At 45.4% G+C, this 15020-nt stretch overlaps 1 protein-coding gene across 9 annotated transcripts in view; it reads left to right on the top strand.

Moving 5' to 3' along the window:
* The window catches only part of COBL (cordon-bleu WH2 repeat protein), a 266567-nt gene that overhangs the window by 233520 nt on the left and 18027 nt on the right, over positions 1 to 15020 (top strand). For all 9 annotated transcript variants that reach the window (XM_073239146.1, XM_073239151.1, XM_073239147.1 and 6 more), the window contains one exon: positions 4753 to 5062. In XM_073239146.1, coding sequence (XP_073095247.1) covers positions 4753 to 5062 — 310 coding nt within the window. The remainder of the gene's footprint in view (positions 1 to 4752; positions 5063 to 15020) is intronic.

Below are 15020 nucleotides of genomic sequence, written 5' to 3'. Positions count from 1 at the left end.
ATAAAATAACTCAAGCATAAAGTATATTCAATTAGGATTCAACTCTGTGGGGTAGTGAAATGGAAACAAGTTGAAGGAAGATGAAACATCTCTAAAACACTTTCTGCTAAAAGGAGAGCTTGCTCACTCTTTTATATGGAGGGTTCTGAGCATTAAAATACTGTCATATTGAGGTTCCTTTGATTATGTTTCAAAAAATATATTTAAAAAATACTGCTATTTACAGTATCCCCATTGCAACCAAGTGAACTCATGATGGAAATTTCCAGATATGGATTCAAAATGTAAGGGGCACATGGTTGCTCCGAATTATTTGGGAATATATGTGAAACATGCTGACATGCATCATGTCAGGTGGCACTACTTCAGGAGCACTTGAGTGGTGCCCTTAATTTCCCCTTTATTCCTAGTGCCTAGAACATCAAGAACTAAGGGTAGGTTGGAGGTGAAGGACAAGCTGTGAGTGGCAGGTAGAAGCCATAGGCATCAGTAGGAGATGAGGAAGAATTCTATCTGTCTTTGAGATATTCCCTCTGGACCGTATATATGTGGTAAAACTCGCTCTTGAAAAATCTCCTGTAGTAAAGACCAGCAAATAAATAATATTGCAGGGTACAAAAGCTTTCATTTGCATTTAATAAAATAGCAACAAAAAAGAGTTTATTATTGTTGAAGATGATGCTTACATTTAGTGTTTGAAATTTTCTTTAGTGACTTTGTAAAAGAAAAACTCAATGGAGCCAGTACTGATGGTGTTTGGTTTGAAAAATCAAGTCGTCAGTTAGCGTTTTCTTCTTTACACTTGAGCTAGAGAGTTCTCCAAAGCTCTCATTTAGATATAATGGCATGTGAACCATGAATTTGGATAATTTAGGTGCAGAACAATGGAAAGGTTAGTATTCCTTACTTAAGTTCTATATCTATTCATTTGAAAGAAAATTTAATCATGAATTTATATTAGGCTTCTGCTAAAGACAGATTAGGTGTGTTTTTCACATTTGCAAAAATCCTACAATAATAGCTCTTTAGTTCAAAAATGTTCACACATCAAGAGAAGAGTACACTTGCCAGTGTGTTAATTAACTCAAAATTAATGACTTATACTTTTAAGGTGGACAGAAAATAGCAAAAAAGGATAAAGGCAATGTTGTGTTCCTTTTAAGATACCTAATTAGTCCCCAGTTAATTGTCAAAAGAATGCTTATATCCTGTATTTTGATTTGGAATTCCAAAGGATGGTAGAATTCTAGATCTAAAAGGGATTTTAGATCTTACCAGAACCAACTTGCTTATTTTAAAGAAAGGAAAGAATTGTTCAAAGTTCAGAGTAGAACTAGGACCACAATGTGGGATTCTGGCTCTTATTTCAGCCCTTCTTCTGCTGCCCCTCGATTCTGAACTGTGGTCCCTAGACCACTGGCTCCATGGAAAACTCAGGAGCTAATTGAGATTGTGATGTGCATGCACAGAAGGATCTAGAAGACGGGACCTGGGCCCCAACCTCTTAACAACCAAAGCTGCTCCATGTTTTCCTTTCATGTTTTGGGCTCCTGTTTAGAATTGATAAAGAAAATAAAAAGGCTCCTGTACCATTATCTCATTCAGAAGTTGTCAAAACATGTTATAGCACATGAGGTTAACCGTCAGAACCAGGCAGAAGGGGAGAGAATAATGGGGGGTGGGGGTAGGGTGAGAGAGATGGGGATGTCTGATCCAAGCAAAAAGCACGCAGGCTAGCAGAGCTGACTACAGAGAGAAATCGTCAGGAGCTCCTGAGAGCTAACAGCGGCCCAGCCTGGGAGCCCCAGGACATTTGTTCATCTCCAGATTGGTGCTGTCTTCCACAGCTCCCACCACAAGTGCCCGGACGTTACTCACTCATCCTGAGCCTTTGCACGCGCTGACCTCCCTTCCTGGCCTGCTGTGCAGCCCTACCGGGCCTCCCAGCTGGGGCAGGCCTCGCTTCCTCCTCCCTCCCTCCTGTCCCCGGGGCTCACCCAGTGCCTGGTGCAGCTGGCTCTGCCCTGTGTTCCTTCTCACCTGCTTTCCCCAGGGCATCAGTACCGTTCTCCCCATTCCCGTGTGACCGCCCTCACGACACTCAGGTGCACCCCCTAGAGCAGCGCCTCCCTTCCCTGCTCATGCCAGCTCTGGGGCGCAGCCCTTCCTGAACCACTGTGGGATGGGTTCCAGGGCAGTGTCATCTGGGCCCTGGGAAGGGCGGCCCTGAGAAATGGAGGGCTCGGCTTGCCTGGGCACCAGGGGAGCTCTGCCGACTGCACTCTGCCTGCAGTTTTAAAGTAGTTCACACTGAATGTAGACTCCTAATGCCTTGTTGACCTAGGGTTTGCAGTTGCCTTAATTTAGAGCAGTGACTCTCAACTTCTTTTTTTTGTTTTTTGTTTTTTTGTGTGTTTTTTTGCCTCAAAACTCCTGAGAGACAAAGCAGGCCAGATAAGCATTCTCAATCTTATAACTGGTTATTAACAGGGGGCAGTCTTGGAGTGCCCCTTCCACCACAGATGTATTCTGAGGGCCTGTGTGCCAGGAAAACCATCTCTATGCACGTGTTTCTGGGGGCCAGTTCAGAGTTCTGCTTCAGGGAGCAGGTCTCATGCGGTCGCTTCACGCCTGAGGGGTGACTGCTGGAGTGGCGCGAGGGAGTGGGGCTGCACCCAGCCCTCCGTAGAGGTGCCCCACTCTGACCAGCCAGCCCACTCCACCTGCACAGATCCACCCAGAGCTGGCATTACTACATGGCACTGCTGGGCTTTGAGTGCATGTCTGTCCCCTCATAAGCTGTGAGTCACCAGAGAGTCCAGAAATCTGTCCCCAGCCTAGTCACAGCTCCTCCCAGCCTGGCGCCTACCCAGCTGTGAAGACGGCCAGGGGCGTTGTGTTGAGGATTGGTGTCACACTCAGTCCTCAGAGCTGTCTGCACCAGTGTGTCACCTCCCCCTTCCCAGAGGAACAGAGACGGGTCCAGACACTGGCCTTTGCTGTCAGTCAACTGCCCTGCTAGGATTTGAGCCCAGGTCTCTGGGACCTGAACCTTCCATGCTGTTTCACATACTTGAAGCTACATAGAAGAAAATGTTAGTTTAATTGACCTGCTTTTTCAGTGATGGTGACAAAAGGAAGGAGGAGACAGTCCAGCTTGGCTGGCTGGGCCAACTCTGTGCTGGGCGGAGTTGCTGCTGTGTGCACTGAGCAGCCGGCCACGTTGGAGGTGTGACGGCTCATCAGCAAACCACGGGCAGGAAAGGTTTGGGTCATATTAATCCCCAGGCAGGATTTCTCCTCCATATCTGCCCTCCCTCTAATGAAGAGTCTTGAGACAAAAGCCAGAAAGCAAGCAGGGATAAAGGTTACTGTGAAGAAGCATTCACTGCATTCAGACGGATTGCGTTGTGCATTTGCTCTTCTCTGAACAATTCCTCCTTTGTGCTCTAGTCTTTGCTTTTGGGTTCCTCTGTGAAATGTCTGTTCTTTCTTTTTCTTTTGTTCCTTTATTTTATTGTTTGGGACCTGAAAGAATGTTCTCCTTGGTGCTCTTCTGGTTTCGTGGACTCTATGTTGTTAGTCGGCTGTCCAGTTAAAATCATGGCCATGTGGAATGCAAGCATGACACTCGGCACTCAGCGTGTGAGGGTGTGGAGTGTGCGCTCGGCATGTCTGCAGCCTTCATTCATTTTAGGCAACCAGTGACTACTTGGAGGAATGGTTTTAAAACAAAGTGCACTGAAACTATAACACAACACAGTCTTTATGCCAGACTACCTTAAACTGTGTTCCAGGCACATGTCTTCCAGTGTCTTGAAGTTTAAACTATTTGTACATTAAATGTAGCAATGGCATCCCCTCTGGTGTGCACCTGGCACAGAGCTGTGGACCCCTGTCCTTTCAGCTCCAGCCTTAGTGGGTGGGGTCTCCTCTATGCACAGAGCTTTCAGGGACCTTAATGAACCTAAAAGCTCAGTCAGAAAAAATAATAAGAACCATGCTCTACTTATACTTCATGCCCCTCCAAGCTGGCAGATGTGCCAAGTGGCCAAGCATTCCCCATCAGTAGCAATTAGAGTTTGGTGACACTTGGGCCCTGCTAGTGAATTGTAACTCTGTGCATCTCATTCTGCCACTGCAGTAAACCTCATTTAGTGCTCCAGGTTAGAGAGCTGCAACCAGGCATGCTTTTGTTCTGATTCTTTTCACTTTTATTTGAAGATAATCTGTGATCATCTCTATGTCTCACATGTAAAAGTGAAGGAGAGCCAGATGCTGACTAAGTGTCATAAATGTTTGAGGCCAAATCCCTTTGTGCCTATGGAACACTTGTCAGAAGAGCCAAGACCGTATTAGTAGTTACTCCTAAGTTTGTTTGTATTTTTAAAACCTCTGTTTTTAAAAAGAACTCCTTTTTAAACAACTTCAGTTAAACCAAGGGTCGGGCTAGAAACAGTTGGACTCACCATGTCATTACTCTGCATTTTTTAGTGTGTTTGCCCATAGTCATATACCGGATAAAAGTTCAAAAGACTGATTCATAATGTGCCGAGTTTGGAGGGAGAGTGTTGCTCTCAGTCACTCTTGGGCATGTGGTTCTGCCCAAGTTAGCTGTGTCTGGAGGAGTTGTGCTCAGATGGAGTCCAGATTTTGAGTGAGGCAGGCAGGTCAGTGTTGCACTTGTTGAGTGAAGAAACTGGAGTGCTGGCTGTCCTGTCCGCTGACCTGTCCCTGCCATGTTTTGTCCAGTGAGCCTGCTCCTGGGGCCTGGCAGTCCCTGTAGCGAGGATGGGGTCCCACCTGCGCTGACTGAGGCCGAGGAGACTGTGTCTGTGGGCAGCTGTTTCGCATCGGAGGACACCACTGAGGACTCCGGAGTGATGAGCTCCCCCTCAGACATCATCTCTCTGGACTCCCAGCATGACAGCATGAAATCCAAAGATAAGTGGGCCACAGACCAGGAGGACTGCAGTGACCAGGACCTAGCTGGGACCCCGGAGCTGGGCCCCCAGAAGAGCCCCTCCTGGGAGAGGAGCAGCTCCGGAACCTGGCATCCGAGGTGAGTCCCAGGACAGCCGGAAGGTAGGTCCCGCCCCAGTCGGCAGGAGGGAGGCCTTCTGTCAGGGCAACCCCTCCCCATACATACTCACTGAGAGCCGACTGTGGGCCAGGTGTCCTCCACAGAAGTCAGCATTTGTGATCTGGGGGTGTTGTCCACAGTCACGTCTTCATGCTCTTTTGAGATATGCAGGTGTTTATACATAACGCATAATGTTGCTTGTTTTTACCCTTATACAAACGGTACCATACCCCTGTGTGTACCTTTTTGCCATCATGTCTTTAAGATTTATCCATGATGATGTATTTCAGTCGTTCATTTATTTTTCCATTGCTTAGTTAATGGACACTTAGATTCTTCTGGTTTTCCACCACTGAAAATAATGACTGTTTACCTGTAGAGAGTTTTCTAGAAGAGAAATTATTAGACCTGCAGAAACACTCATTTTCAACTTTATGAAATATTGACTAATTGCTCTCCAAAATGATTGTCCAGTTTATTCACCCTGCAGGGGTCCATGTGCCTGCCAGTCCTCATCTACACCAATATGTGGGATGAGTAGACAAGATCTCAAGTTTCACCAGTCATCCAGGTGTCAAATAGCATTTCCTGGGGCTTTCTTTACAGTTCTCTGATTAGTAAGGAGGAACATCTTCTCATATATGTATTAGAATTTAATCTTCCTGTTCTATGAGTTGCTTTTTCATAGACTTTGCCCTTTTTCAAAAGTTGGGTTATTACCTTTTTTTAAAAAAAGTTAATTTCTCCCTTGTCAGTTATTTATACACAGAGAGTCTTTAAGACTTTGGCTTGAATTTAACTTTGTTTTCTTTTGTCAAATAAAAATTGCTTTTTAATTTTAATGTTGTTGAACATGTCCTTTCCCCCTGAATAGATGTGATTTTTGCATATTTAAGAGACCCACCTCATACTTTAAAGACCAAAGATTGTTTGAATTTCTTGTGTAAGTGTAGTGTTGCTTTCTCACATTTGAGCTTCTCATCTACCTGGGGTTTATTTCCGGGTGTGGTGTGAAGGAATCTGGTTTTTTCCCACTGACTCCTAGTTGTACATTCATCATGAATCAAATCTCCAAATAGGTATTGGTCCATTTCCAGTGCCCTTTCCTTAGCACTGGCTTATTTGTCCATCACTGCCCCAGAATCATGCTGTCAAAATCTCTTTCTTCATTCTTATGTAGAAAGGCAGGTTAATTCTCTGCAGCCCGTCAGTTTTTTTCACCTTTTCAATGGTTTTAAGAACCAATCACACAATGTTATACAAACATTACTGGAAATAAAGTAGAATAATAAAAAAAGAACCCTCATAAGCCAGTCACCAAAATGAATAAATGTTTTATATTTTTCATGTTTTATTTCAATTCTGTCTTCTGAATATACATATCTCTATAAGGTTAATGTAATTACAGTGTCAATAATATTTTATTTATTTTTACCTAACGACTTAAAATGAGCATTTCCCCATTTGTTAAATACGCTCTCCAATAATTTTAATGTATAGCTCATCAGTCTTAAGGCCAGTTCCAAGGACAAGTTCATTTATCACTAGACAGGAAGTTTGAAGATGGCAGTTGGTCCATTCCTCATCTGCCCCACACAAGGAGTTTAGCTGAGTTTGGCTTATACTGTTTGCATCTGTGAAAGCAGAGAAAACTACAGTATTTTCTTAGTTCGTTTAACATAAAGAAAAAATTGCTTTCTACAGTAATGTCCAGGTCTGTTCTGTTGGTTTGCATGGGGATTTCACATACCGAGCTCTCCATGTGAAACCCATCAGACGTTTTTAACCTTGGCCCCTAGGAATGCTCGTGAAAAGCCAGAGTTTGCTTTGCTGGTGTAGATTCCTGATGTAAAATCTTGCTGATATCCACTGCCAGAACAGAATTGTACTCTTAACTCACCCTTTAGAGTACAGCCTGTAGGATTTAACACATCCCTATGCATACAAAAGCAGCCCCACGTTGGGCGCCAGTTGTCCCGGCCCGCGGGACGAACGTGGAGTGTGCCAGAGACGCCTGCAGAAATGAGACAAGCAAGGGACACAAAGAATGACCAGCAAGACAGGATGTCTGATCAAGCTGGCGCAGTTTATTTGCAGCAGGCTTAATTTATACCGATCAGCAAGGAAGGGGAGGGTCGGAAGATGATTGGTCACCAGGTGGTGCTAGCAGGAATGTGTACAAGGGTGATTGGGTCTCGGTGGGCACTGGCGGGAATAGCAAACCCGGAAAAGAAGCAGGAAATCCGCCATCTTGTGGGTGTGGGCCCTTTTGGTCTCCGGCATCAGTGAATGTCTGTGGCGAGAGCCAGGATAATCATGGAGTCTTTGGAGCCTGATGCTTTATCATAACAGGGAGAGGATGTGTTTTTCTGCCTTCATCCTTGGTGTACCACCAAATTTGAGAGTATCTTGGGGAGCGGGGGTGCTCTGGAACCTGACAGACCCACAGGGGCAATCCCACCACCACTAACCGGTTGTCTGGGCTCCCGGAATCTACCTAATTTTGCCAAGCCTAACATTCCACCTATGCAACGCACAGAGGAGGCCTCCTGCTTGTCGGGTGTGCTCAGCCTGTATGAGTGCCCAGCATGCGTGGTACACACAGTACCTGCTACACAGCTGTCCAGCAGGATCGCATCAGACTCACATGTTGACTTGGGACACAGCACCTTGTACCTTCCTGGCAGCTCACGTTCCTTCTCGGGGCTTTGGTCAGCTCAGCAGTCGAATGAGGGTGGAGGTGATCCCAGAGCCCCTCCGCTCTGTCTCTGCTCTTCCATTTTGCCCCAGGAGTGGGATCCACTCTGCCCATGATTTTTCATGGAATGACAGGGTTTTTTTAGTTCTCTCCATGAACACTTTAGACATACTCGTAGAATTCAGTGTAGTATACACCTATTTATTTCCCAATGTATGATTTTCAGTAAAATTCAGGATTACTTAAAAGCAGTGCCTGTAGTGTTGCAAACTCATAATGCCCACAGGGGCCGGGCAGTTAAGGAGGCTGAGGGAGGCTCAGCAGTGAGTGGCCACCAAGAGCTGCAAAGCCCATGTTCCTCTGAAGAAAGCAGCTTTACTCCCTCCTTCAGCTGCCGCCTCAAGGGATTACAGACCCAGTGTGGCTGGTTTTTTAAGAGAAGCCAGAAAGCTAGATTTTATGTGAAGTCTCCCAGATTTTAAATGCTGGCAACCAATTCAGACATTCAGAGCTAAACTGAACACATCTGCCCGGGGGTGTGTGGTCTGCTCACAGATGCGTGCTGAGTGGGCAGGAAGGGGCCTCGCCCTGCCCCTCTGCTCGCCCCTGTGCCAGCTGTTGGGTATTGTGCAGTTACTCAGGTTTTTCCTGTGATATAGCTCTCGAAATAAAACTTCCCAAATCAATCTCGGGATTCATTATCTCCTCCTCTTAGTAAAATATGAAAAGTCTTACAAATTTTGCTGCCAAGAAACCTGTTTAGATGAAAAGGAAACGAACTGCCTCTTGTCCCTTAGAATGATGTGCATTAAGCACTGGGCACTTCGGAAATGTCACCAACTTTCCATCTGTCACACTGAAAGCATGTAGACAAACAGCACAGTCAGGCAGTTACAGAGAGAACTCACTGCTCTTGGTGAACGTGGTAGTGGATTCTCGAGATGCACCCTGTGGTCCAGCCCACAGCAGACAGTGCTGAAAGCCTGGGCAGCAGAAAGGCAGGCAAGGCTGGAGGGGGCAGGGTGGGTTGGGCCAGACTGGGTGGCTGACCAGTACTGGGCAGCTCACCTCAGGTGAGCCACAATGGAGCAGGTCGCAGTGAGATGAGAACCTGGGCCAGGGGTTGGCCATAGAGGCTTCACAGAGGTGTGGCCACCTGGACAGAAGACCTTTATTGAAACACTGCACAGTAGCAGCCATGTCCAGAGAAAAGGGGCAGTAATTGAGAAGCCATTAGGAAGGACATGTTTCCTGACACACTGCTGCCCAGCCTGGACGACAGGGCACCCAGAGGCCCAGCACAGTGTACGGGGCATGTGCTCCTGAAGTGTGTGTCCCAGGACCACCTTTATAAAGGGAGGCCCTTAAAGGGGTGCTTCCCCCATTCTCGGTGCCTGATGCAGTCCTGGGACCCAGCCTCCTGGCCCTGCCCTACATGATCTGATGACTGTCAGCAGTTGATCCTCAGGGACCATTTGTGTTCCCAGGAGGGGTGTTCTTCCTGTGTGACAAGCAGCACTGATACAGGGTCTGGCTGTGACAGTGACACCATTCCAGCCTCTGAACACCAGCCAGAGGCTTGGGAGAAGCAGAAGTTAGTTACCCTTTGCCATGACAGGCAAGGCTGGGTCTCTCCAGGTAGAGGATGTGTCTGATAGGTTGTGAAGCCTCCCCAACAGTCTGAGACACCCTCACTTGCAGAATCTCCCCTATGGAGTCAGTCCCCAGAAGAAGAAGGTGTGTTTGTAGTTTGCAAGGGCACCCTGTCCTTTTGCTGCTCTCTGTTACTCAGGTGTTCAGAATTGAGCGCTGTTGGAACAGTGCCAGACCCTCTGTGGCCTGAGAAGACCCAGGTTTGTGGACCTGCAGAGGTAAGTTCTTGTTGACGTGGGTACTGCTCCTCCTCTGCACCCTGCAGGTGTTGGGCATGTAGATGTCTTCACATAGGATTGCCTGGGGTCCCACCTCCCCAACTTGGAGGCAAGTACTGTGTCCTTCAGAGCTGCTGCCGGCCCAAGGGGAGCCTGGAAGGCTGGCCTCAGCTGAGAACATCCTTCCACCTCTTCAGTTCCGCTGCACAGTGCACAGCTGCCGTTCCCAGTGCTGACTTAGAAACTCTGTTGCAAATTGGACTACAATTTTTCATGAAAAAGGGAGTCTATGCCCTCAATTCATACTTGACCAAGTAGATGGGATGTCTAATTCCCAGAGTCTTCCTCTAAACAAAGTTCAGCCAGTAAGGTCCTTAAAGAGGAGCTCAGCCCAAGAACACAGGAACAACAGGCATGTGCACAGAGCGATTGCCCCTTGTCCCAGGGACACCTGGAGTGGCCTTGTGCAATGCTCTGCCCAGGGCAAACAGCAATGGTACCTATGGTTGCTTAAAGACCTCCTTCCAAATTCAGACCCCCTTTGTGTGTGGCCCAGACCAAAATTCCTAATTCTCAAAGAACAGCTTGATATGAAGACTAAAAAGTCCAGAGTCAGCCGGCCTAGGTCATATCTTCCTATGGCTGGGGACTGTGCTTTTGGCCAGGGGCTTGACCTGCCCTTCAATTTCCATGTTACAATGGAGACATGCAGTTCCTTCCCTCAGCTAGTGCCAGCCTTCAAAAAAGGAGAGCTGGTATTGTTATTGTTGTTGATAATATTTATGACTGCCTGAGGAAGAATAGAAATTTGATAGTTGGGGAATCCTTGTAACCTGGCTCTAGTTATGATTGTCTGCCTCTTTGAACCATTTATAACATCTTTGAGAAGAAACAAAATACATACACATATATGTAATATAAAATTTATATATTTAAAATAGAAAATTTATATACTGTAAAATTTATATATATATATATATATAAATTTATAAATTTGCAAATATATATGGTGTGTGTGTAGATAGGGGAAGAGACAGAGAGGGTTGTTTCCTGCTTGGGGGAAGTTACAGTGGAACTTGCATCATTTCTAAACCTGTGAATCCTGAAGGCAATATTACTGTAATCAGATAATTTATCTTTGTCTGTGTATCAGTATTGCAGAGCTCTTAATTCTGGCATCCCTATTGGGAACCTGAGTTCTGCAGGAATGTGGAAAGGAGTGCGCGAGAGATTGAGTAGGTGGTTTTCAGGCTGTTACTTCATAGGAGGACGCCCCTGCCATCATGGTCAGAGCCACAAAAGACAAAGTGTAGCCTCTCCAATGAAGGGAGTGTCTCTGCCCTTCTGCCTGACAACCCCTACGGTTCCTTCTCAGCCCCCACTTGTCACTGAGTGGGAACCATGATGTCTGGAAGGGAGAAACCCTATTGTTAGCCTCAGGGCTATCTATGGCTGCAGGTCGCTGTAGGGAATGATTGCACAGGTGCTAGCCTAGAGGCTGGAAGGTTCTCAGAGCCAGACTTTCCTCTAGATCAGCCAACCTCTAGGGCCCTGCAACTTTGTAACTGTAGCAACTCCATCCCTCCTCCCCAGAAGTATATAGAAACATTTTATACCTTCTAGAAACCAGAAACATTGTAACTATGGAACTTTGGGAAGGCAGGAATATGTAGAAACATTTTACACTTTCTAGAATCTGAACTTTGTAACTATTTTCAGAGGTGCTTTTAAAAAACATTTAAGACCTTTGAGAATTAGCTGTCGAGCACAGTAACCACAGGGCACATTCACCTGCTGTATACTTGCCCAGAGGCTGGCCCAAATTGAGGTGTGCTGTAAAGATAAAATATGCACCACGTTGGGTATGAAACAAAAAACGTTATATTAACAACATGCGGAAATGATAACAATTTGGATTAAAATAAATTAAATAAGGTATACTAATTAATGTCCAATAAAATTAAAGTTGTGATTAAAATTAATCTGACCTATTTGTTTTGGCCCCTTTTGATGTGACTACAAGGAGATTTTAAGTTACACATGTGGCTCATGTTACCTTTCTGTTGGACACCTGTTTGCTAGAACTCTGAAGCTGTGCAAGTGCAGCACATTTGTAAATGCAATGGGGGAGGAAGTTAAGCACGTATGACCGTCATCAACTGTGTATTTTCCCAGGCTTCTTGCCTTTAGTTTACTAAATAATTGTATCAGAATCACATGGGTTGGTCTGGTTTCGTCAGCAAATTGAATTGCTACCTGAAAGGGGCAGCATATTCTTCTCAGATTCTCTCTCTCTTTTTGTTTTAAATAGTTCTGCCATTGGATAAACCACTTAAAGATTTAGCTCTTCTAGCCACATTATGAAGAAAAATTATGTAGTGTGCTGAATGGGTCAGAGTCAGCCAGTGCTCTTTTTTCTTCCTCATATGAAATGAAAACAGAAAACGAGAAGCAACTGTTTTTCTGGGTGCCGATTTGACACGTCTCCTAGTTGCTGTTTTGCTGAAGCCACCAGGCCCGTGACCACTGAGCTGGGCGGAAGGTGCTGTCCCCCAGTTGTCCCCCCACCCTGAGCCTAGGGAGCAGATCCAGGAGGCAGCCCCATGTCCTGGGCAGATTCTGTTTTGAAACTTTGTCCTCATGTTTTATGTGGCCGTGGCCTACACATTACCATGTCCCCTGCAGAGTCACACTCTGGGTGGGAAGTGCTGCTGCTCAGGTGTATCGGCATGTGAGGCCTGCTGTCAAAGGGTGTGCACTCCATGTGCTTGTTTGCTTGGTCTTAAGCCGAAACAAACTGTCCACAGGAAATGTAGCTAACAGCTGGTGTGTGTTGGGGGCTGGGGACAATGCCCCAGAGACAAACATCTGTGTGTTTACTTTAAAAAGAGGCTGATGCTTCTGGCCAGTGCTCGCCTGTCCAGGAACACATATGCAGGCCCCCCTGTGAAGCCCACAGAATGCTGCCCTCCAGGAGTGCTTCCAGCTGATCTCACGAGGCGAAAGGGATAATTATAATCCATTACTTTACTAACCTTTGGGGAGAAGTAGTGGGGGGACATGAGAAAGGAAAAGCAAACAGTGCCAAATCTCTCCCTCCTGTGGGAAAGCAAAATGCCGTTGGCTTTGGCTTTGGGCAGATAATCCATTCACACAGAAGCCCTAGACCCAGAGCCCAGGCACCCTGCACTGTATCAAGAGAGGAGCCAGCTGCAGGGGCAAAGTTGTCTGCAGCCTTGCCTCCCCCATCGCTGGAGATGCCACAGTCTCAGCAGCCCCGGGACCTGGGCTGCCACAGGCAGACCCTCCCTGCCTGTCTGGGGGCTCCTGCCATGGGTCCACTGTCTCCCCCAGGCAAGCAGGGCCCCAAGGAACCAGGCTCACGTTGGAGCCTCAGGAGCAAGGCCAGGCCAGGTGGAATGGGGACGTGTCAGCAGAGCATGCAACTGGGTGGCAGTATCTGGGGCAAACCCGTGTAGGTGAGGCAGATGGAGGAAGTGGGGAGAGTAGAACCCAGGCAGGAGGAAATAGAGGCAAATGTACTGTCGCCAGACTTTAGCAAGAGGGTTTGGACAGGAGGTGGGTGGGAAACAGCTCAGGAGGCCGGAGCCCTCGGGTTGGGGCCACTCAGGCCCAAATGGGTGGGAGGAAGATGGGGAAAGACTGAGGCCTTGCCTCAGCCATGTCACTTAGGGCTGTCAGGCTGACAACTGTGTACTGGGTCATTGACCCTCGGTATTGTAAACATAACATAGCCAATTTGTGTGTGTGTTGTGCCCAATATAACAAATGTGCAAACTACTCTGCAAAAAAGAATTATGGCTCATTAGAAGACTACAGGATTGTTTTAAATTTAGCCATTATTGAAAACTTGCTTTATCACTCAAGCTGCTTTGTACCAAAGTGAGCATAATTCCAAAGAGAAAGGATAAAATACTCACTGTAATCTGTCTGTTTCAACAAGTCACAGTGGTTGGTGGTGGTGATCTAGATTTCTGACTCCTTTGTCCACAGGCACATGTTATTTGTAGATTGTCTTGATCATACTATATATATGTATGTCTTGATTTCTTCATATAACATGCTGGTTTAAGCATTCATCTGTATTCCCACACAGATACTGTGATCATCATGCTGACTGATTTTAATGCTCTTCGAAGTCACCATTCAGAGCTTTAGGTGCCTCCCTACTTTGGGACATTTTGGCATTCTTCCCATCAATACAGTGAACATTGTTGCATTTATATTATCTTCTGTAGGATTATTTCCTTAAGGCACATTGTCGAAAGAAAGACTAATGAGCCAATATTCCTACAAATATAAAGTGATGTCTTTATTTATTTATTTATTGTTGCTCTTTTCTCATGGTACAAAGTCTTTGATACAATGAGTAACCAACTGTAGACTACTCAATATATGAAAGTGATGTTTATATTTTTTGATGCACAGTCGATCCTTGAACAACACAGGTTTGAATAGCAGAAGTCCACTTATATGTGGAGCTTTTTCAATAAATACACTGGAAAAATTTTTGAAGCTTTGCAACAAACTTTGTGACAAATTTGAAAAGCTGTTTTCTTTCCTCTAGCCTACTTACTATAATAATAAAGTATATAATACATATAACATACAAAATATATGTTGATCAACTTTGTTACTGATCAGACTTCCAGTCAGTGGTAGGCTATTGGTCATTAAGCTTTTGGGGAGTCAGGTTATAATTCAGATTTTCAACTGTGTGGAGATCACTGAGCCTAATCCCCTCATTGTTCAAGGCTCACCTATACATTTCCACATTGCTTTCCAGTAAAAACCAATAGCGGAAAATTTTCATTAGCTTGCATTGATTTTTTTCGTAGTTTAACATTTATAATATGATAGCATTACTGGAACTTGTATCTTAAATTAGTTTTTAACTCTTCTTAATATTCTGTTCTCATAGAGTGATGTGATTTGGTATGCTTTGAAGTTAAGCACGTGTGTGTGTGTGTATGTAAATTTTGGCTGGCTGGTTTTTAAGCATCTTAAACCAAGTGCAAGCATTTAAACAGTACTCTTTTCTGTTTCAATCGCTATTTTATATATCAGTTTCCTTTTTTTTTACACTTCCATCTATTTGATTCAGTATTTGAATTAATTTAAAACATCACACTCCATGATAGAGAAAAACACAACTTTAATGAAATGCATTCAATTAAGATCCAAAGCAAAAGCAACAGGAAGGAAGTTTTGTGCATCTTGTGGTCCTTATTAATTGGTCCACATGCACACACATCCCTAACCAAACCCCTTTGTCTGGCTTGTCAGAGAACATTAGCAGAGACTAATCTAGAAGCAACTTCCTGGCTCCCAAAAGGACATAGTCACC

This window comes from Manis javanica, chromosome 6 (genome assembly GCF_040802235.1).
Source record: "Manis javanica isolate MJ-LG chromosome 6, MJ_LKY, whole genome shotgun sequence".
NCBI classification, from domain to species: domain Eukaryota; kingdom Metazoa; phylum Chordata; class Mammalia; order Pholidota; family Manidae; genus Manis; species Manis javanica.
The sequence above is the reverse complement of the archived record's forward strand: the minus strand, read 5'-3'. Positions and strand labels throughout refer to the sequence as shown.